Source organism: Macrotis lagotis, chromosome 4, assembly GCF_037893015.1.
Source record: "Macrotis lagotis isolate mMagLag1 chromosome 4, bilby.v1.9.chrom.fasta, whole genome shotgun sequence".
In the NCBI taxonomy this organism is placed as follows: domain Eukaryota; kingdom Metazoa; phylum Chordata; class Mammalia; order Peramelemorphia; family Peramelidae; genus Macrotis; species Macrotis lagotis.
The window spans coordinates 51830298-51852743 of record NC_133661.1 but is presented as its reverse complement, the minus strand read 5'-3'; the positions used below and the strand labels follow the sequence as shown (position 1 = coordinate 51852743).

At 42.0% G+C, this 22446-nt stretch overlaps 1 protein-coding gene across 1 annotated transcript in view; it reads right to left on the bottom strand.

Annotated features, from left to right (window-relative positions):
* Positions 1 to 22446, bottom strand: part of LOC141522654 (cadherin-23-like) — a 420576-nt gene that overhangs the window by 87252 nt on the left and 310878 nt on the right. The window contains exon 10 of the mRNA XM_074236182.1: positions 3359 to 3471. Coding sequence (XP_074092283.1) covers positions 3359 to 3471 — 113 coding nt within the window. The remainder of the gene's footprint in view (positions 1 to 3358; positions 3472 to 22446) is intronic.

The window sequence follows — 22446 nt, the reverse complement described above, 5'->3', positions numbered from 1 at the left end:
GCTTCTGGGACCCCTGTGGCCTGGGCTGGATCCATACTCCTAAATGGCTTTCCCAGTCACAAACCAAACTCCATATTGATTTTAATTAAAAGGAAGGCTGTGATCAAAGAATGGGTTGTTGGGCAAGGGGGGAGGGGACTGGGTTGCCCTACACTGGGTTTTATAGCTTCTCCTCAGTGAGGGGTCTGAGAGACTTTGCTCCCCAGTCCTCTGGCCATCTCATGCTTCCTTGCTCAGATTGCTTTGTGGTCCAACCCCGCAAATTGCTTCCCCTTGCAATGGGTTATAAATGATAATAATTGCTAACATTTATATAGTGCTCACTATGGGATAAGCTTAGCACTAGGCTAAGAACTTTACCATTTTATCTCATTTGATCCTCACAATAATCTTGGAAGATAGGTGCCGCTATTAGCCCCATTCTTCAGATGAGGAAACTGAGGCAAGCAGAGATTAGATGACTTGCCCAGGGTTGTACAGCCAGTAGGTGTCAAAGACCAGTTTTGAATTCAGGTCTTCCTGACTCCTTGCCCAACACTCTATCAACATATATATATATATATATATATATATATATATATATATATATATTATATATACATATATTTAAGATAATGTACATACATATTTATTATATATATTTACATTATATACATATATAATGACGATGATGGCATTTGTCCTTTGTTCTTGAGGAAGACCATAACATCAGGGAGGTGATGCCATGTCAAGGAAGTAAACTAGATTTGAGTGAGGAGGGCTGTGTGCTAAGCCGCCAGCCTCACTTTCTCCTCCAGAGCCATCTGGGTCCAATGGTCAGATAGGAATCAGGACAACTGAAGATGGTCCTGGATGCGAGGCAATCAGGATGAAGTGATTTGCCCAAGGTCACATAGCTAGTAAGTATCTGAGACCGAATTCGAGCTCAGATCCTCCTGACTCCAGGGCTGGTACTCAAATCACTGTACCATCAAGCGTGTGTGTGTGTGTGTGTGTGTGTGTGTGTGTGTGTGTGTGTGTGTGTGTGTGTGTGTTGTCCACATGAGGAGGGAGAGGGTCCTATGTGTGGAACAGCAAGGGGGACAGTGGAGGAAGACCATGGGAGGGAGGGAAGAATGAGGAGATTGGGGCCAGAATGTAGGGACTTTAAATGTCAAAGAGAGGACTTTTCTAGCCACTTTACCCTCCTCTGCTAGATGAAACTTATCCCAAGGTTATGTTCACTCCAGTATAGCTTTCTCCTCACTCGCCAGGACTTCTTTCCCCAAATAATATTTATATAATATTTATACAAATTTTTATTTTGCAAATCTTAAAGCAACAGACAAATGTTAGTTATTATCCTGATTTTGGCTATTATGATTTAATCATTCTTCCTAAGGACACAAAGTTTTTCAAAAAATATATCTAAAATGACCATGACTTCAGTTTCACACATGTATAGACAAAGAAGACCAGGATCATACAGTTCAGTCCCTCTCATTTTAGAGGTGATGAATTGGAGGCTAAGAGAGTTTATGAGCTTGAGGACACACAGGGTGGCTGGTGGCACAGCCCACATCTGATCTCGAGTCTACTGGGCTCATATCTAATACTTTTTCTACTACACTGGAACTGGTTTATTAGTCCTCCTTTAAAAAAAAAGTCAGTAAATAATTTGGAGCTCAGAAGTTAAGATTTGAAAGTCAATACATGGGGCAGCTAGGTGGCACAGTGGATAGAGCACTGGCCCTGGAGTCAGGAGGACCTGAGTTCAAATCCAACCTCACACTTAATAATTACCTAGCTGTGTGGCCTTGGGCAAGTCACTTAACCCCATTGCTTTGCAAAAAAAAAAAAGAAAAGAAAGTCAATGCATGAATTTCATGGAAGAAAACTGTAAATGGTGAGCAAAGTATGTACAAACTAGATTTTTTCTCCATCTGTAGAGTATATTCTGTCTTGTGTGGTATCAAGGTTTAAAGTGTCTGACATACATTTAATGTGTCTTTTTTTAGACATTTCTGGAAATTAAACTATTTGAAGAAAAGTGAATCACATTTCAATTTGTCAAGGTTTTTCTAATTTATGCTTGATATAATGCAAAACTCTAACTGGACATACTGAAATTCATTTAATTTCAGATAGATTTTCCATATTAAACTTATTTGCCACATAAAGCATGCCCATTTCAACATGTGTTTTTGTAAGATTTTTGATTTCTAATTTTTTTCTCTCTCCCGCTCCACCTTTCCCACTCCTTTTCCCAAGACAACAAGTTATCTGATATAGGTTTCTAAACCAAATTTTGAACAAAAGCAGTAAGTAAGTTGCCTTCAGAGTAGTGTGGCAGATATAGTAATATAATCATTATAATAACCTGGCGCCCAGTAACAATGACTATTTGTTGACCTGACTATAGAGAGTGTGCTAAATTGTTCTTCTCATATATTATCTCATTTGATCCTCAAAACATCCTGATGAGGTAGTTGCCATTATTCTTATTCTTATTCTTATTTTATGTACGTCTAAACAGGCTGAGCCAAGTGGAATGACTTTCCCAAGGTCACACAGCTGTTTCATATCTTAGGCAGGATTAGAACTCAGGTCTCCCTGACTCCTCCCACCTCTGGTACATGCTGGCCTGTGCCACCCCTCTCATGTCTGAGGGTCTCAGATGACTGAGTGAACCATCTCAGATACAGACAACTTCGGTAAATGGAGTTCTGCTCCAGAAATTCCTTATAGTAATGAAATCACAATTCTGGTAGTTGAAAAAAAAAAGACTCACTGATTTGCCCAAAATTATACAGTAAAACTGGGATGGAGATTGGATTGGGATCCAACCATCCTGCCTCCATCTTAAAGTTCATGAATTCAATTGTCCATATATCTCCAATCTATCAATGAGTCCTTCACTCACACTGTATAGAGGAAGATATGAATTCCCTCTGGGCCAGTAACAGGATCATGGGATTTAGAGAAATTTAGGGACTTGACTAGTAAGAGCTTATAACAAACAATTGACTTACAAAGTGTTTTCTGTAAAACAGTCACATGATTTCAAGTATTACTCTTGCCATTTTATATATGGGGAAACTGAGGTTTCCAGAGATGAACTGTTTTGCCCAGGATCACGCTGCTAGCCAGAATGTGGACACAGGTCTTCAGATTCAAAACCCAGGCCTTTTTCTGATATACACTGCTACCTCTCCTTTTATTTTATCTGGAGACAAGAAAGGAGGCTCCCAAAGGAAGGATCAAGAAGCTAAAGAGGAATCTAGGCCATGCTTCCTTTCCCTTCACCCCATTGGTTGACTCTGAATTTGGAAGGAGACTCCCATGGTATCCCTCTGGCCTGAGAAATAGCTCTTCTTACCTTTACTGTAAGGATGAAGCCATGACTATAGAGAGGGTTTTCCCGGTCTAGAACACCATTCAGGGTGAGAGCCCCACTGATGTAGTCCAGGGCAAAGATGCTGTTGGTGTTACCTGGAAAAAAGTCAATTGCTATTAACAAAAAGGCATTGAACTCACGACTGGGAGCTATCTGCTGATCATTTCACCAGGGAACAACTTATTTCCTATGGAAAATAATGTAGTTAGGTTACTCTCCTGCTCTACAACCTGTGGAGGTTTCTTATCACTTTTAATATCAAATTTAGCTAATTCTGCTCGACTTTCAGGTTCTCTTTAGTTGGGTCAACTGGTCCCTTCTAGCCTTTAAGGTCTCATTTGGCAGACTATATACACACAACTTTCCAATTCTGCCCCTTACTTGCACAAGCCACAGAATCACATTAGCTCAGCCCAAGAAGATCTCAAAGGACAAATGCTCTTCAACAGTACCTGCCCCAGGAATCTCCTTTATAATTTCCCACCAGCTTGGGCTTGACCTTCTCCAAGAGGGAGGAGCTCATTTCCTCCCAAGTCAGTTCACCATACTTAGTAACACTTTTTAATAAATGGAAGTTTTTTTTCTTGAATCAAGCCTAAATTTTTTTTCTTTGACAGTTGCACCCATACTTCCAGGTTCCCTGGCCTGGCAAGATACACTGATCCCCTTTCCAAGTGAATACTCCTTAGATAGAGCCCTATGTTTAAGGGTTCTAACAGAAGCCAGAATCAGAGGAAGGCCTTCTGTCTTCCCCCAGTGAACTAGGAGGGATGCTTGGAATGATGCTCCATTGATGGCAAAGTCAGGGGCAGCTCCAAGGAGCTCTGGTCTGGAAGCCTCCTATGATTACAGGGTGGATTTAGATTTCAATCTAAGTCATAATGTAGCTGACACTACTTTGCTCATCAGTTATTCATACATCAGTTATTCAACAAACATTTATTAAGCCCCTACTATACCAGACATTGTGCTAAGAGTGTTAGGTAGACAGACAAAGGCAAAATCATAGACCTTGCCTTCAAGGAGCTCACATTCAAATGGGAGACATCATGGTAGGGGAAAAAACCCCCAAACCATACACAAAACATACAGACTTGAAATGGAAAGTGATCTCAGAGAAGGAATCTCAGAGAATTACAGGTTTCTTGTAGAAGGTGAAATTTGAGTTGAATCTTGGAAGAAACCAAGAGGCAGTGGAGAAAGGAGGTCTCAGATCTGGGGATAGCTAGTGAACGAAATTGCAAGGTGGTAAGCCTTGATCTCTTACTTTCTACCTGCTTCCTCTATTCCCAAGGTATCAACAATAGTGTTCAAGGTTTGCTCAGGTTGGGGAGAGGGGCTAGATAATTTTTCTCCTGGCATGGGGTACTGAGCAATGGGATAAGAGGGAATAAATGAGAAAGAAATGAAAAGAAAGGCTGCCCACGTTTGGTAGCTTCCTCTGGTTACTCTGCAGCTGAGGAGGGGGTTTTTAAGACAGGAGAATATATGAAAGAAGCCGAGTGGAAAGTCAGCTGAATTGTCTAACTGGGGCCTGGATTCCTTGTAGGCATGGTCAAGACCTTAGCAAATAGTTTTCAAAATAACTCATGCCATATCTTCTCTCTCTTTTGGGTATCTCTAGTCTTCAGAAGATACAAATTAATTATCTGAATTTTGGTCATTAATAGTCTTAGGGGGCTGGCCCAAGAGCAACTCTCTGCCTGTGGAGCTGAGGTTTATTAATAAAATTGTACAACAGGAAACCAGCTGAACAAACAAGGCCCCTTTTCCTGCTTCCAGGTCCCCTTGGAGGGGGAGATTGGATGTTATAATCAGTGATTTTAGAACTAGTGAGGGGATATGGCCTGGACCCAGTCCTTATTCTTAACTTATTAGAGTCTGATCTGACAAGGACTCTCACAGACACACACTTACCCACCATCCCAAAGACACACACAGTTATATTTTCCTCCACAGACCCACACACAGACACACAGCTCTTCCCACAGGCTGGATGTCTTCACCAACACCCATGGTCTCACACATACTCCTACCCCCAGACTCTCCACAGCACCTACTCCTTCACCTCCCTCCCACCCATCCCTTTCACATGGTCTGTCATTTCTTACACTTAGGTCTCTGAAGAGTTCATCTACCATCCAGTCACAGCCAGGACTAGCTCTGTGGCTGTCAGCTACAAAATCTATCACCCATAATGAAGTAACATGAATACAACCCAATGGCTCTGGGAAGCAACTAAGTGGACCCAATGCCCTATGGAAAGTGGGAGACAAGGAAGAAATCACCCACTCATGCAAGGGGAGAATAACTAGTTTTTGTTCAACCCAGGGGACCTTTCTTTGACATGACCTCAGGTCCAGGTCTTATTCTTAATGCCTTAGAGGCTGATCTGACAAGAGCCCTCATAGATACATAGCCACCTACCAGCCAAAAGATACATACAGCCATCTTTTCCCCAGGTCCCTAAGAAATATGACTTTTCCTTGATTCCTTCTCAACCTGGGAAGAGATCACAATGTCTGAAATGTGATATGGACTTAAATGTTTACTGAAGTAAAATACATTGAGGGAAGGCACCTTTCATTTGAGGATGAAATTCCTTAATGGAAATGAAGGTCCTCTCTTCATTTATTTATTGTGTACTGAGCTATTTTCAATTCCTTAAGACAAGAAGATAGATGAAGAGAATGGGGTTGTTCTGGGACCTTCAAGTCATTTCCCTTACATCTCTCCAATAGACTCTGAAGGCCCACCTCCGCCATGAGGCCTTCTCAGACTGTCAAGAGCAGAAGTGATAGATATACTGGATTCTTTTCAAATTGGAAGTGGGAGGGGCTTAGTCTCTTAATTAACTTTCCATCTGACATGATTGTAATATGAAACTTCCATCAGTCAGTCAACCAATTAGCATTTATCAATCACCTATTTTAGACAGAGACAAAGATGAGGCAGTCCCTTCCCTCAAAGTTTACATTCCTAGGGCAAATGAGCACTAGCCACATATGGATCCTTGGAGGGAGCTTTCTGCCCGGCCTAGCTTATGTATTTGGCCATTTGTTTAATCATGTTTGAATGTCCTTGACCTGTTCATCCATATGATGTGTCTGACACAGTGGGCATGGGCCTGAGTATAATTTGCCTTGTACTTAGAGTGTCTGAAAAAAGGTACTGTATAATTTTCTGATGATTAGACAAGAAGAGAAAGAGAAATAAATAAAATACAAAAACAAAATGCCATCCTTAATATATGAAGATGATGTTACTACTCCAATAATAATAGGGACATCATATTTGAGTTATTTTTCCATTAGTGGAATGAGCTGCCATCAAACTATCCCCTTGCTCACACCTGGTCTGATTAAGTAGAGACATTTGCATATATGGTCAGAAAAGACATGAGATAGGAGACCTGGGTTCTAGTCCTGAGACTGACACTCACTGTGGACATATTTCTTCCTTCTTCTAAGTCTCAATTTCCTCATTTGTAAAATTAATGGGTGGAAATAGATGATCTTCATAGTTCATTTTAGATCTGAGCCTTCTATGTTCTATCTAGGCAAACCCATGGGTATCAGCTAGAGCTATTGAACATTGCAAAGGAGAGAAGTATGAGAGGGAGGGAGGAAGGAAAAAAGAGGAAGGAAGGAAAGAGGAAAGAAAGAGAGAAAGAAGGAGGGGTGGGAGAAAGGAAAAAGGATATGAGAGAGAGGAAGAGAGGGAGGGAGGAAGAGAGGATGGAAGGAAGAGAGGAAGGAATATAGGAATGAAAGGAGGAGGAAATGGTAGGAAGGAAACAAGCATTTATTAAATACCTACTATTTGCCAGGCACTATGCTAAGTGTTAGAGTTACAAAAAAAGGACAAAAAACGTTTCCATTCCTCAAAAAAGTAAGGAGACAACATTCAAAGGACTATATACAAAATGCACATTTGATCCTTGCAACAATCCTATGAGGTGGATACTATTATTAGCCTCATTTCATACTTGAGGAAACTGAGGCAGACAGAAATTAAATGACTTATTCAGTGGCACACATCTTATAAGTGTCTGAGGCTAGATTTGAACTCAGGTTTTCTTGACCCCAAGGCTGAGGTTCGATTCATTACAGCTTCTTGTTGAAGAATTGGAATTAAGGTCAGACACCTGGGTTTCAACCAGATTTGACACTTAATAGTTATGTGACCTTGGGTAAGTCACTTCCATGGTCCTTGGTTTCTTCCTGCTTAAAATGAAAAGGTTGGATTCCCTAACTTCTAAGCTTTCTTACAGGTCTACCTCTTTGGTCCTATAATCTAGGAATCACTTACAGAACCTTGGTCAGCGAGGTCGAATAGGATTCTAGCCTCATCTACCAGGTTAAGCAGTTAACTGGAAACAGATGAGCTGATAGCTTGACCCCCCCCCCCCAAGTCTGGATGTTTCATCCCAGGGGAAGCTGGTCCTGTAGTCATCAAGCTGGTTTTTATTTCTGACTTGGAAACTGATACCACTGATATTTCCAGCTCCTGGCCTAAGCCATTCTGTACCCAAATCCCATGGGTGCAGGGATTGGAGCGGGGCAGCAGTCCCCTTACTTCTGTCGTCTCTCACCTGCTCAGCCTCCACCCCAGAGCAGAAGGGAAGCTTCACTTTTGGATACTCAATGCTCTGGTGGGTGGCTCATAGGTGGAAGATACCTTGCTGAATTAAGGGTGGAGTATAGCCTCTGACAATTCAGCCTCGGTTCTAAAGATCCTGGGAAATTGTGACTCTAAGCATCTATGCAAGGAGGGTATAGATGCTTCATTTTGGGAAAGGGAGATTTTCTCTTTTCGGGGCAGCCTCCACTTTCAAGAGACCTGAAGATTTAGGCCCCTTAAGATAGAAAAGACAGAAGGCAAAAGTAAAGTCTATAAAACTAGGAAGTTACTACAAGTGGGTGCCTGTGTGTGAGTGTGTGTGCGTGTGCGTGTGCGTTTGTGTGCGTGTGTGTGTGTGTGTGTGTGTGTGTGTGTAGGATGGGGAGGCTATAACCTAATTCACTAGAATACTAGAAAGAAGTCTCTCCATTGGAAACTTGAAAGCGATAAGTGTTGGATGAATAAAAAAAATCCTACTTTAAACAGTGGAGATTAAACCAATGAGGCTTAGTTTTACAGCTTGAGGGAGTGCAGGCTGAAAATAGAAACTGTTCTGGAAGGGTTTAGATAAATTTCTAAATATTATTGAAGTTTGTAGTGATGGTGGATAGTCTAAGGGGAAATGAATGTCTTGTAGGCAGCTGGAGACATGGAATCAGAGTTTGGGTGAAAATGAGTGGGGCTGGAGTAAAAGCCATTGATTTGATAGCCATGGAAACAGAGGGGAAATTCATGAGGTGGAAGCATCCGACTGCAAGGGGGGGGGCAAGGTCAGAGCCCTGTTTCCCCCATTTTACGCATAGATAGAATATTCTGAGGAGAAGGAACAGTTGGAGGGAAAGGTAGATCTACCTTTAGACTGGAGTCAGAATGGAAAACAGTTTGGGTTCAAGGCAAAGAACCTTGAGTGTGGAATGAGAAGAGCTGAATTCAAATTCTGAGCCCTGCTGATTACTGACTCTATGATCCTGACTAAGTCACTGAACCTCAATTTTCTTATCTGTTAAACAAGCAATTTCTACCCAACAGTGTTGTGAATGCTTTATAAAATGTACCTATTCTGTGCTTGGCTTTTAAAATGTTACCTCATTGGTTCTTCACAACAATTATAGAAAGTAGGGATAATTTTTACTTCATTTTATAGTTGAGGAGACTGAGGCAGACAAGTTCGTAATTTGCCCAGGGTCATACAGCTGGTAAGTGTGTGAGGTCATATTGGAATTCAAGATTTTCTAAATCCAGATCTGTGGTGCTCTATCCATTTATTTTCCCTAGAGAAGGGGAAAGGGAAAGAAGGGGGTCATCAATCATTTCAAGTACTTGAAAGGAAGACAAGGTAAATTGAGGCTGAGAAAAGGCGATGGAAATTGGCAAGGAGTTATGGAGAGAGCAGTCCTAGTAGGGTGCTGAGGACAGAAGCCAGATTATCAGGTGGAAAGTGGGATTTAATCAGTGGAAAGAACACTTTTCTTGGACTTTGGAAGGATTGAATTATTCCTCTGACATTTACCAGTTGTGTGTGACCCTGGACAAAGCACCTTACTTCCTTGAGACCAGGTTTCTTCCTATATAATGTGGTGCTAGGGAAGTATTTATTTCACTGAGTTTTTGTGAGATTTGAATGGGATGGTGTAAACCTCAAAAAGGATATCAGTAACGATGGTGATGATGATCTTCATAATGGGAAGATAAGGAAGTGAAGGCAGTGGGTGCATGGTGGTTGATCAGAGAGAACTAAAGGAGGCCCAAGATCAAGCAAGGTTGAGGTTTATTTGTTTGTTGGTTGTTTCCAGGACTTAGTTACATAATAGTCACTTAATGTTTATTGAACTGAATTGGTTTATTTGAAGATGGGTGATGAGAGAAGGAACCAATTATAAGAGAGAAAATATACTAGGGAAGGCAGAAACAGCATATAGTAGTACATACAGTAGATTCTACTAAGTAGAATTCAGGGTTTGGCCTGAAGACTTGGGTTGGAATCCTGTTTTTACCATTCCTTAGCTGGCATATGCCTCTGGCCCTCAATCAATTTATTTGTTTTTTTTTTTTTTATCAGAAAAATGACAAGAGTTGACTTTTTCTAGGTTTGTGTCTGAGAACATAAGGGGCCAAATTGTCTTAGGAGTTATCAGAGTTCTAGAGAACATATGGAAAACAAAAGGGATAGATACCTCTTCCTTTGGAGACAGGCTAGAAGACTGGGGGAGGGCTGGGGAAAATGGCAGGGAAATCTTTTTGGGGTTCCCTTCCTCTTTCAGGGATGTACTTGGCCTGTCACTGGTCTCCCTCAACCCCCTCCTCTCCCCCCTTCCTCCCCCCTCCCATCTTGATGAAAATCTCTTCTCCATTCCTTGTTCTCTTGTTATCTCCCTGTCAACCTGTTGACCCAGTGAAGAGGTCTGGCTTGGTTTAAAAGCAGTTTAGTGAGTGGTTGACAGTGCATGTGGCAACATGGGCTGATGGCTTTCAATTGGTTTGTCTGCTCTATTGAGCTAGCAGTAATTCCTTTCCCTTCTTTGCCTCCCCCCTCCCCTTGGCTTTGGAGAAGAGCCAACCTCATGGGCTCCTCAGTCTTGGTCTGGCTTTGACTCTGGAGGGAGATCTGGGCACTCCTCAGGCCCTTGGAGCATTGTCCCATGAACAGCTTGGGCAACATCTGGGCTGGAGGAGCACTCCTCAAAGAAGGTCAATCTATTACAGATTCTGATTTCCCTCTTTCTTTTCTTCTCTGAAAAGTTTTGGAATTAGCATTCAGTAGGCAAATAGAATTTACTGTGAACCCAATTCTGTGCTTGAAGCTGTAAGAAATAATGATTTTAAAAGAGCAAAGTCATAGGTCTAAAGATGATGTTTCCTTATCTTACCTGAACAAATCTAATCCCATTATTACTGGCATGGGAACTTTGACCTGCCCTACTTTCTGGCCTGGACTGACTCACCCCTCCTTAAGCAGCTTGTTGCCCCCCTTGTTCCCAAGGGCCCACCATATTCATATCTCACTTAGTAGGAACATCTTATCAGCTTAGCCTCCCCAGGAAGAGGGATTACAAGTGTCTACTACTACACCCAGAAAGATTCTGAGAATGAAAAAGTCTTAAAGAGTATGCTATTCAGCACCTTCATTTTACAGAAGGGGAAAATGAGGCAGAGAGAAGGGAATGCCTAAGGCAGGTAGCTTATAGTGTAATTGCTCCTTAATTAATTTTTGAGGGCCTAATTACAAATTCCCTCCAGGGCTTATTCCCAATACTCAGTTAGGCTGGAGACAAGGGGATGGATAAGATGATATAAGATGATCTCTGTTATTTCCATCCAGTTGGAGTTCTCTAGCTTCCCCAAACTCCCTTGGTCTGAAGACTATCAACTCATCTTGAGCCTCATAGAAGTTGTATCTAGGACTATTGGGTGGGCCTGGAGCTTTCACTATGTTTATCTCAAGACCCCAGCATATCACTGGGGTTTTATTATTGCATCAACATCCAAGTGAAAAGAATCCACTAAGATAAATTCTCCTTTAGCTGCTATTTTCCATGCATCAGAACATAGAATTTTTCCCTGGGCCAGTCACTTGGGGTTCTTTCAGGTCAGGAGTCTGCCTCTGAATCCCTGGTTGTCCTCTTTGAAGTCTCTTAAGACTTGAATGCTTCAAGGACACTGTGTCCTCAACTATGTCCACCAAACTATGTCCTTACCTCATATAAAGTCCTGATCATGCTCTGTCTCCTACATGAGGTTTTCCCTGATTACCTTCTCTTACCCCTTCTCCAAATATTAGTGCATCCTTGAAGTTTATTTTGTAACATTTTTGTATTTATAGATGAATATGTCATTCTCCCTCAATACAATCTAAGTTCTTTGAAAGTAGAAATGTTTGGATTTTTTGTCCATATGACCCTAGCACCTACCACCATGACTGATACATAGTAGAATGTGTGATAAAATGCTTATTGATTAGCTCCAGAGGGCAGAATTCTGATTGGAAGCCAACAAAATGAGCAATTTCATTTTGACCTAGGGAGTGTCCATAGCACAATAATAAATCTCTGAAAGTGGAATGGGCTACCTAGGAAAATAGTGGTGTTTTTTCATCTTGAAGGCTGTTGGAGGGGGGAATTCCAGTTCAGGTTGGAGATGTGCTAAATGGTCTTGGGGGTCCCTTCGAACTCTGATATCCTGTGACTCTCCATGGCTATTTTAAACCTTGCAGCTCTTGGGACCAATATCTAGGGATCTGAAAAGATTTTCAAAAGGCCCTGGATCCTCCTTTTCTCTGCCAAACTCAATCCCATTAAATAGTTATTTTTGAACAGTCAAAAAACACCCCACCTAAAATCCCCCACCTCCCCATCCTTCCAGGCATTTTTACCTAGCTCAATTGCAGACCCAACACTATCCAGCACGGACCTATAATTTAGCTTGCCATATAATTCCGTCAATGTATAATTAAATCTGGAAGCCTGCTTGAGATATGGGCTCAATGCAAGATGCCTTATAAATTAAAGATTGTTATTTAGCTGCCCACTGACAAAAGGACCAGCTACTGGGGCTGTTCACAGGCTGTGTCGGAGTCAATAACTCCATGAGAAACATATGGCGCATGGAGGTTTGGGTTACAGCTGCTCTTTCAGTTTGGGCTGAAGATGTAGGCCGAGAATTTCATTGACCTTTCTCCCTCAAGTCTTTTGGGTGTGGATGGAAACGAGTTTTTACCACCCTCCCAAGTTCCTCCAAAACAAACAGAAAACCAGTTCTAAAGGATTGTAGTCAGAAGAGTACAAAGTGTTTGTTTCTAAAGAGAAAAAAAACCCTCCTAGTTCAAATCCTGGCTCTGGTACTCAGGTTCATTTCTGGTCAAGTGATAACTTTTTCTGAGTTTTAGTTTCCTCATCTATAAGATGGGAATAATTTCACTGCCTGCCTCATTGGGTAGTAAGTGAGGAACAAATGAACTCATCTCGACAATGTTTTGTGAGAGTCTTCAAGTTCTCTCTATATACAAGCTATTAACCTTAGTTGCCCAGAAATGGTGGGCCTTAGATTTAGCAAGACCTCCTATTCACACATAGTGACACAGTGAAACTCAGAGCAAGTCATTTAACCTTCTGGTCCCCTAGAGTCATTGTCAAATTCAAACAGAAACAGAAGTGGAGTTGGGGCAGGGGGAACAACTGATCCATACATGGGGACTCCTCATTGATTGCATATTGACTTACTTTTATTTTGTTAAACATTTCCCAAATACATTTAAATTTGCTCAGACGATGCTCTGAATTACTGGGCAGGGTCTGGATTTGGTACTCCTATCCTAGACAATTCTTTATGACTCCTCATTGTATATGAACTGTTGATCCACAGTGAAAGACATTGTTCACCAAGGAATTTTCTCTTCTCATGAGAGCATAACTTTAGCCCCTTCCCACTCCCAAATTAAAAAGTACCATGGGAAATTAAAATAAACCAAAAATGTGAAAACAGTCTAGATGGTCCTTAGTCCTTGTTACTGGGAAGGTGGCAGTTAATAGGTACGTTGAGCTTGGGGATTGCAATGGGGCTAATGTATTAGGGATTCTGCTCTAAGTCTGCTACCCACAGGGTGAGCCCCCAGGAACAGGAGAGGGTAAGAGTATCAGGCTATCTAAGGAAGGGCAAACTCTTCCAGGGAGAAAATAGAGATCAAAATTCCTACACCAATCAACAGTAGGGTTGGTCTTGTGAATGGCCCCTGCACTTTCAGGCTAGTCTAGATAGAAAGACTCAGGCACTAGAACCCCACCAAATTCACAAATTAAAACAAAGTTTGAAAACAGAGAATATTATGATCAGCTTCACATTTGTGAACTAATTATTTGCTTATATAAATAAAGGGAATTTTCCTTCAATTAATTATATTTTTATAATTAAATAATAATATTTTATATTAATATGCTTAAATATTAATTGAGGCTTCCTTCCTACTCCCTCAACAGATAAAATAGTTTGAATTTTGATAAAAGTATGTGAATTTATTTCCTAGTCAGAGCCCAGCATCCTGTAGCATTTTCCTAAAATGATCATTCTTATGAAGCATTGGACCATACTTAAGCCAACAAATGGTTATCTTTCATAATAGAACTATTAACAGGACCTGATTAATTAATTTACTAATAACTGGTCTAAGTTTACAGGATGTTATTAGCTCAAGTGACCCTGATCAGTGAAAATTGTTAGGTTGCTGATTACTTGGGGTCAGGGGATGAACTTAGAGACATGACAAATGTCAAAGGGGATTCTTGACCCCCAACAGCTATGGTGGAATATGGTTTGATCATTATTATTGTCTATTGAGAAGATGAGAATGACCCAGTTGATATGATATGAACCTGAACTGATATGAATACACTGGTGCATGTCCAAGTCATCTTAATAAACGACTCTTTCTCCAGGTCACCAACACCACTGTCACCCAAAGCATACTTTGAGTACTCATCAAATGCAAATCACTGTGGAAGGCAAGAGAGACTCCTGTATAAACCACAGTCTTGGTGCTCAAGGGACTTAGAATCTAACTGAAGAAACAAGCCTCACATCAGGAAAAGATCAATATAAGGCAATAAATTCAAGTGTGAGTAGTAACACCAGCAGTTGGAAACTTTGCAAAGCACATAGACACAATGAAGCACACACACACACACACAAATATTTTTCTTTCCTTCAATTGCTCCCAAATGAGGAAGCCATCATTGTGGACCAATTGACAAAAGTGAGACCTGAAATTCTTCTTGAACCCTATGATTCAGCTCTGTTGGTGAGGAGGGAATGGGGGAATGCTGTTGGAAGAGGAAATGGGTTGGGCAATGGTCTCAGAGGTCCTGGGGTTGAAGGGACCTCAAAAGTTATTCAGTCTCCACCCCTCATTTCCAAGATGAAGAAATTTCACTTAGAGACCTTAAGGAAGCTGCCCAGGGTCAAGGAGACAGTGATTGGCAGTTGGGACTCAAATACAGATCTTTTGGTCACAAATTCAGAGATTTGTTGGCAAACCAGAATAGAAGAGATAAAGAAAAGATTGCCTATATAAACTGACCACCTTAAAATGTGATGCCTTATTTTATTTTTTTCTCTGGGAGAGAGCCTAAAAAGGACTGCATGGCTCAAACCAGGAGATCTGAGTTCAAATTCATTTACTTCTATTATTAGTTGTGTATCCATTGGAAAATCACTTAATTCTCTGAGCCTCAGCTTTCTCATCTGCAAAATGGGAATAATAATATGTACTGAGCCTACTTACCCTAAATGGTTGTTGTTGGAAAGTCATGGTATAGGCATGAGTTCCTATTTTGTCCAAGGCTCTAGGTCAGCTAATGGGGACATAGGCATATAGAGCACAAGGTCTGAATCCCAGTTCTGCCATTCTCTCTCTCTGTATGACTTAGAGTAAGTTACTTCACTGTTATAAATACAGTTTCCTAATCTGTAAGATGAAGGGGGAATAGATCTGCTGATGTCTAAGGTCCCTTCAAGCTTTAAAATCTATGATCCACAATTAACAGAAAAAAGCTCCCAATGTTTTTATAGTTCATATTTCAGTAGAGACAAAAAATGGTAACTAGATAGTCCAGTGGATAGAGCACTAGCCCTGGTTCCTTCCCTCTGAGACCCTGGATAAGACACTTCACTTTTGCATACTTCAATTTCTTCAAGTGTAAAATGAGAATAATAATGACACCTGCTTTCGAGGGTTATTTGTGAGGATCCAAAGAGAGAACATATTAGCACAGCGCTTAGTGGTAGGTGCTCACTAAATGCTTATTCCCTTTACATTTTCCTATTCTATCACATTTTGGGAAATGCATTAGATTTCTGTCACCTCCACCCCAGCCCCTAGCAGTGTCTCAATTAAATTGAGGTAGAAAAGTCCCTGTAGTCCAGAAGAGTTGGCAGACAAGAGTAGTAATGGCAAAGAGTAGGCAGATGAGACGTGCAGGAAGGACACTACTCTGGCAAACAACGGACCCTAATGGAGGAGCAGCAAAACTCTGCATGGATTGGAACTGGTGAACTGACCCCCTTCCTGTCTAGTGTCTAGTTCAGTACTAAAGAAGGAAGACTTGTCATTCTTTTACTGAGGGAAGTGTGTGACCCCACATCCCAGTCCCTGAACTAATTGCCTTTGTTTTGACACAGTTCAATCTCCTTCCTCTTCCACCCCAATCCAGTGCTCTCCCAGGGGATGGTCAGTGGGAGGATTAGGGCAGAATAAGGCCCTCCTAAGGAATAGAGAGATTCTAGGGAAGGGAATAGCCCATATCTGGACACAGAGCAGTCCCCAAACAAGGGACTTTTTATTTGCCCTTTCAAGAAAATGGACTGATCAGAAGAAATTTCATTTAGTTCTGGTCCATTTTCTTTCAGGATCTAGAGTTTGGGGGCCACACTAGAGTTTGATCTAAGGATGGTGAGACCTATACTCATTTTCCTGGCCCTGAGAATGGGGAGTTACTCCAATGTACAGCACCCCCCCTCTCCCTGCTCAGCTCTGTGCCTACCATAATTCACCAGAATCTTGGCACTCTGGAGAAGCTGTGTGATCACAGTGATTTACGTGCTCTGATAAAGTCATCTCAGACCTCTCATAAGCATCATTTCATTTTTGATGATCTAAAAGGCCTTGTCTTTCAGGGGTAAGGCAGAGAGGGTGGGGGGGCAGACTTTTAAGAAAACAAAGGGGACAATGATCTGGAGGAGTTGGGTCGAGGGTGCCCTGGGAATCGTCCATCATTTCAGCTGTCTCTAACCTGACAAGTGGTCTGCCCTGCCAAGTTCTGTGGGAATAGAGAAGAGCCATGGGGAGGGGAAGGGGTAACAGAGCCATAGATGCCCTTTATAACACACTGGCAATTCTGTTGGTTGAGAGATGCCCGCAGACAGAAAATACAAGATATATATTATATGTGTGGTATATTATATATTATACTAGTAATTATCTATATGATAAATAGATACACAGATGATGGATGGATGGATGGATAGATAGATGAATGAGATAGTTGGATAGATAGAATGATAGACAGATAGATAGGCGGATAGATGATAGATGGATGGGTAGATGGATGATAGAAAGATAGATAATTTAGATAATTACTATTGTAATTCACCTTTTTTTTTTACTTAGTGGTACAGTGGATAGGACTTTCCCTGTCTGCCTTAGTTTTTTTCATCAATACAGTAGGGATAAGAACAGAACCTACCTCCAAGGATAGTTAAAACAAACAAATTGAGAATTATTTGTACAATATTTTGCAAACTTTTAAAGGTGTTGAGTTGTCTCAGTACTGTCTGACTCTTCATGACCCTATTTGGGGTTTTCTTAGCAGAGATACTGGAGGAATTCTCATTTGCTTCTCCAATCCATTTTACAGATGAGGCAACTGAAGCAAACAAGATGAAGTGATTTGCCCCAGTGTCACTCAGCTACTAAATGCTGAATTTGAATTCAGATCGACCCTTCTCTAGGATCAGTTCTCTATCTGATATACTACCTAGCTGCTGTACATAGTACCACTTACCTCACAGGGTTTCGAGGAGAATAGGATTCTAGATAAAACCTAGAAGCTATCTTAATCCCAAATTCCTTTGTATTCATCAATGAGGAAAAATGAAACCAACAGAATTCAAATTTTCTACCTTGGAAGTCCCTAGAGAGATGAATTGAATTGTTTGTTTTGGTTTGAGGGGGCAATCAAGGTTAAATGACTTGCCCAGGGTCACAGAGTGTCTGAGGATGGATTTGAAATATTCACTGCCCTATATAGCTACTCCAAACCTGTATTTTTTCAAACCAAGTGTAATGGTCATTCTTCTCCACCCATATGTCCATATGAAGAGGTTTAAGAGGAAGCTGGTGGCATTGGCTATGGCAGGGCAGAGGGATGGAGGGTATGGTTTGAATCAGATGACCTTTACAATCTTTCCTTTTCCTAATTCTGAGCTATCAGAGCTATCAGGGCTAAAGGCCAGAGAGGCTCATTGGAGAAGGTGTCCTGGCAGAGATGAGTTTAGGGACAAGTTATGTCAGAGGCTCAGGTTGAGGATCAGTTTATCTATTCCTTGGAGATGGGGAAACTGCTTTCTCTCCATCCAGCTTTGACCCCTATTGAATGGACATGGTCTGCTGGGGAGAAGAGGGCAGAGGGTATGGCAGAGCTTAATGGCCACCTCCAACTCTCCTCAATTCCCAATATTCCTCTTCCTTGGGCAGATTTTCTCTGCAAAGAGGGGAAGGGACCCTGCTTTTTCTCCCACTCCTTGCTCATTCTCTAATTCTCTGGAAATGCTGACACTGACTGTTCTTGCCTTCTCCAGGGCCAGTCTCCTGAGTGGACTGAGCCAGCCACTCCCGCCTCTACACTGACCTGGTGAAGTACAGCAGATGACTTTCACAAACTGTGGAAGGGGAGCCTATCACACACCCTTGTGCTGGGTAATTTATGAATCAAATTGTGCTCCGTCAGGGCTCCTCGGCACAGAAATAGATGTGGCTGGACGAGGTTCAGGGAGTCAGCCACAGACATAGTTATCATCATAGAAACAGTCCATCAGTGCCTAAACCGTGACTCTACTCTTCACCTTGAGTGGGTCACCCCCAGGTCTCCCAGAATACCCCCAGGAAGGGAGGGAACCAATGCCCAGAGCCCAGTATCAGTGTGAGCCCCACTGAGGCTTCTTTCTCTATTGGATCTGCACCCCAGGGCTATTGGGGCAGCAGACTTTTCTGTTACCCAACCGCTACCACCAAAAATAAAGAGAACTCACACTGATTAAATAATTCTTCCTTCCTTCCTTCCTTCCTTCCTTCCTTCCTTCCTTCCTTCATCTTTCTTTCTTTCTTTCTTTCTTTCTTTCTTTCTTTCTTTCTTTCTTTCTTTCTTTCTTTCTTTCTTTCTTTCTTTCTTTCCTTTCCTTCCTTCCTTCCTTCCTTCCTTCCTTTCTTTCTTTCTTTCTTTCTTTCTTTCTTTCTTTCTTTCTTTCTTTCTTTCTTTCTTTCTTTCTCTTTTACTTTCTTCTTTCTTTCTTTCTCCTCCTGCTCCTGCTCCTCCTTCTTTCCCTTTTTCTTCTCTTTCTCCCTTCTTTTACTTTTCCTCTTCTTCCTTCTCTTTTTTCTCCTCCTTCTTCTGTGTAGGTTTCCTTATTTTGTTAAGTCTGGAAGTATGAGGTCTTCACAGACCTGACCCTGATGACTGATAGTCTTTACTTGATCTATTTCCCACTTGGGCTAGCAGTCTGATAGTCTCACTCTTGGGGGCTCATCTTATTGGCATTGGGACTTAGTGTCCACACTAAACTCCCTCTCCAAATATCATCTGATACCCTGTCTAGTTTCTTAGAGCAGAGAGAGAATAAATTATTTGCTCAGAGCCATACAATCACTATATATACATAATATATATATATATACATATATATATATATATATATTATATATATATAATCTCAGAAGTGGAGCTTTCCAAGCTCTGAGACCAATTCTCTCTCCATGTGATCATTCCTAAGATTCAGTAGGCACTTAATGAATGCTTAATGTTTGATGATTCATATAGTACTTAAAGATTTACAAAGCACCTTTCCCCCAACAATCTTGGGGGATGGATAGTACACAAGTATTCCCAATGGACTGATGAGAATTTGAGGCTCACAAAATGGAAGCTGACCTGGCTAGGATAATATTGGTAGATAGTAAGGATGCAAACCCAGATCCTCTGAGTGTTTTTTCTTTTTGCATCCTGGCAAAACAGATTATTGTATTTGACTGTGTGACTCTAGTCCTTCCCAGGACTGGGTTATTTCTCTCCCCATACCCATTTCCACTACCTTTATCCCTTACCAATTCCCAAATGCAAGATCAAATTATAGAGAAGGTAGCTGACTACAAGCTTTTAGCTTAAAACCCCAAGGATCTGAAGAAACATATCCCTGCAGAAACAGAGATCTGGGCTTATTCTTGGCTCTCAAGACCTGTTGTCAAGAGTTGGCGTCCGTCCGACTCCTCTCCTGGGCTGGAGCAGGATGGATTGGGCCATTGGCTTGAGAGCGGCACACAGGACAAGATACCAGCTGTTTCAGGGCCTCCCCCCAGCTTTTCCTTCTTCATTTGGCCTCATGATGACATAGAGCTTTAATAAGGAGAAGCTGGGGAGTCAATCTGGGGAAACAATCCTGTTTTTCTCTAGACTCTTTGTCAGAGTTCATGCAGACTGTTGCCTCTCTCACTCAGTTCCCTGTACCTGAGGCTTAGGTGACTCCAGGGTTGGGGCTGGAAAGTACTTTGGAGGTCATTCCATTCAAACCTCTCCTTTTCCAGGAAACTGAGGCCAGAGAGGATAAGTCTGGGGTGTATGGCAATATGGAATAATCACTATTATAGGATGTCAGCTCTCTGAGGGCAGGGACTGATTTCCTGTTGTCTCTCTCTCTCTATTCCTAACCTAGTGACTGGTTTATCCTAGGAGTTTGGATGCTTGCTTTCAAATCTAAGTTGGCATCCATTCCACTGTAACCCTCTTCAAGCTAGTGTTTCAGGGTTAAACATCCTGTCTCCATTTGGGGGAAGGGGACCTTCCTAGGGCTTTCCTCCCTTTAGGGTGTAGCTGGGTGAGGGATTTAGCAGTTGTGTTGGAGGAGAAGCTCAGCATTCTGCCAACAGGTGAGCTTGGGCTCCAGGCCTCTACAGAAGGGAGTGTGAGGAATGAGGGATGCCAAGGGATCAGCAGGGGAGAAGAGATGGTTTGGAATAAGAATGGGTCCCCACTGGAAGGGGGGCACTTTGGAAGATGCCTTAAGGGAGATGGGAAGGAAAACAACAGCTGGGCTGGGAAATGAGCATGAAATCCTTTTCAGGCCACCTTTCAGGAGAAGCATCCCCACTTTGAGGTGTGTACTCAAGGGGCTCAGGGCCCTTTGACCTACTGGTTAAATGCCTTTCAAGACTCATGATAAAATGACACTCTTCTTATTGCTGGTGGAACATTTATGTCCTTGTTACTGAAAGTAATGGTAGAAAAGCCTGCTGTTTAATTATTGTGATGCAGGCCCATTGACCTGGAAGAGGTGTGATGGGTTAAACAGCATCCAAGGGATAGATATCATTCCTGCCAACCTTGGAAATGGGCTGAGAACAAATTCCTGCCTGCTTTTAAAATTAGCTCTCAAGGCTCAGGTTCCTTTGGATCCTCCAGGGTCAGTTTCCATATTTTTTCAGAACCATAGACAGCAGCTAGGGGCACCAGGTTCTTCCCAACCTCCTTCCTCTACCTAATGAACCTCAGCCGACAAGTTGTGTGAGTGCACCTGTAACTTCAGCTTCACCCCCCTACTCCATCTGTACCCCTTCCTCTGCCCCAGCCCAAGTTTACCTTTCTCCTCAGTTCCTCTACCTAGTGGCTCCCATATACTGGTTGCCAAGTCCTGCAAAATGTTTCTGCTTCCTATCAGAGGTGGAGTCCAAATTATCCACAGTTTTCAACTGCCTACCCTTTATTTTGATGGTCTGGTCCTTACTTATCCCAAAAGCCTAAGTGATGGGCTCACTTGACCTCTCTCTTCTCTCACCTCCACTTAGGGCAGGTAGAAAATACACTTAAGGGAACTAAGATCGGTAGTGGATTATTTAAAAAATGGGCGAATTCAGATCTCAATCCTATGGTGTCAAGTGGGTGAGGCCTTGAACGAAGACCAGAAGGATTACAGAGCTTTTTTAAAAAGCTATGTAAACTTTGATAGCAATTCCTATTATGATAGGAATAGCTCATGAATTTTACAGATGACAATACAGAAGCCCAGGACTGAAAAGTTAGTCCTTTTTGAAGAAAAAAAATTCCTGTCTCCAGTTAAGGAGGGAAAAGAAGGGGTTAGGTCAGGATGCAGACAGTGTCAAGGGCAACTGGCCCCCCACACTGGTCTCTTCCCTCCATGTGACTTTGATCCCTCTACCCTGACCCCAATTTTGCTGCTGGTTACAGCCCCTGCCCAAGGGATATCAATCTCCTTTAGCCTGGAGAACTCCCCTAAATGAAAAGTCTTATCTGAAGAGGGCCCTGTTATATAACAAGTCACTTGCTTTGCCTGGGAAATGAAAGATGATGAGGCAGAGTCCCCGGGACAGAGGCTATCTCCATAAATCCGCCAAAACGGGTGACGTGGATTACTTTGCAGGATTAATTATCTGTCCTTCAAACAAAGCCTTAACCTCGGCAGCTGAGTATTGCCAATTTGCCAAGGGAACTCTGGTTGGCAGGGAGAAGGGTTGCTGGGCATGGGGATAAGCAGGGTGGGTTTTCTGATCCATGAAACTCCCTAAAATATCCACAGAATCTCAGAATTAGAAAAGATCTCAGAGACTCTTGCCCAAACAAAAACCCCTTCTACAACATACTTAGCAAGTGGTCTCTCCAAGTGAGGTCAAAGTACCT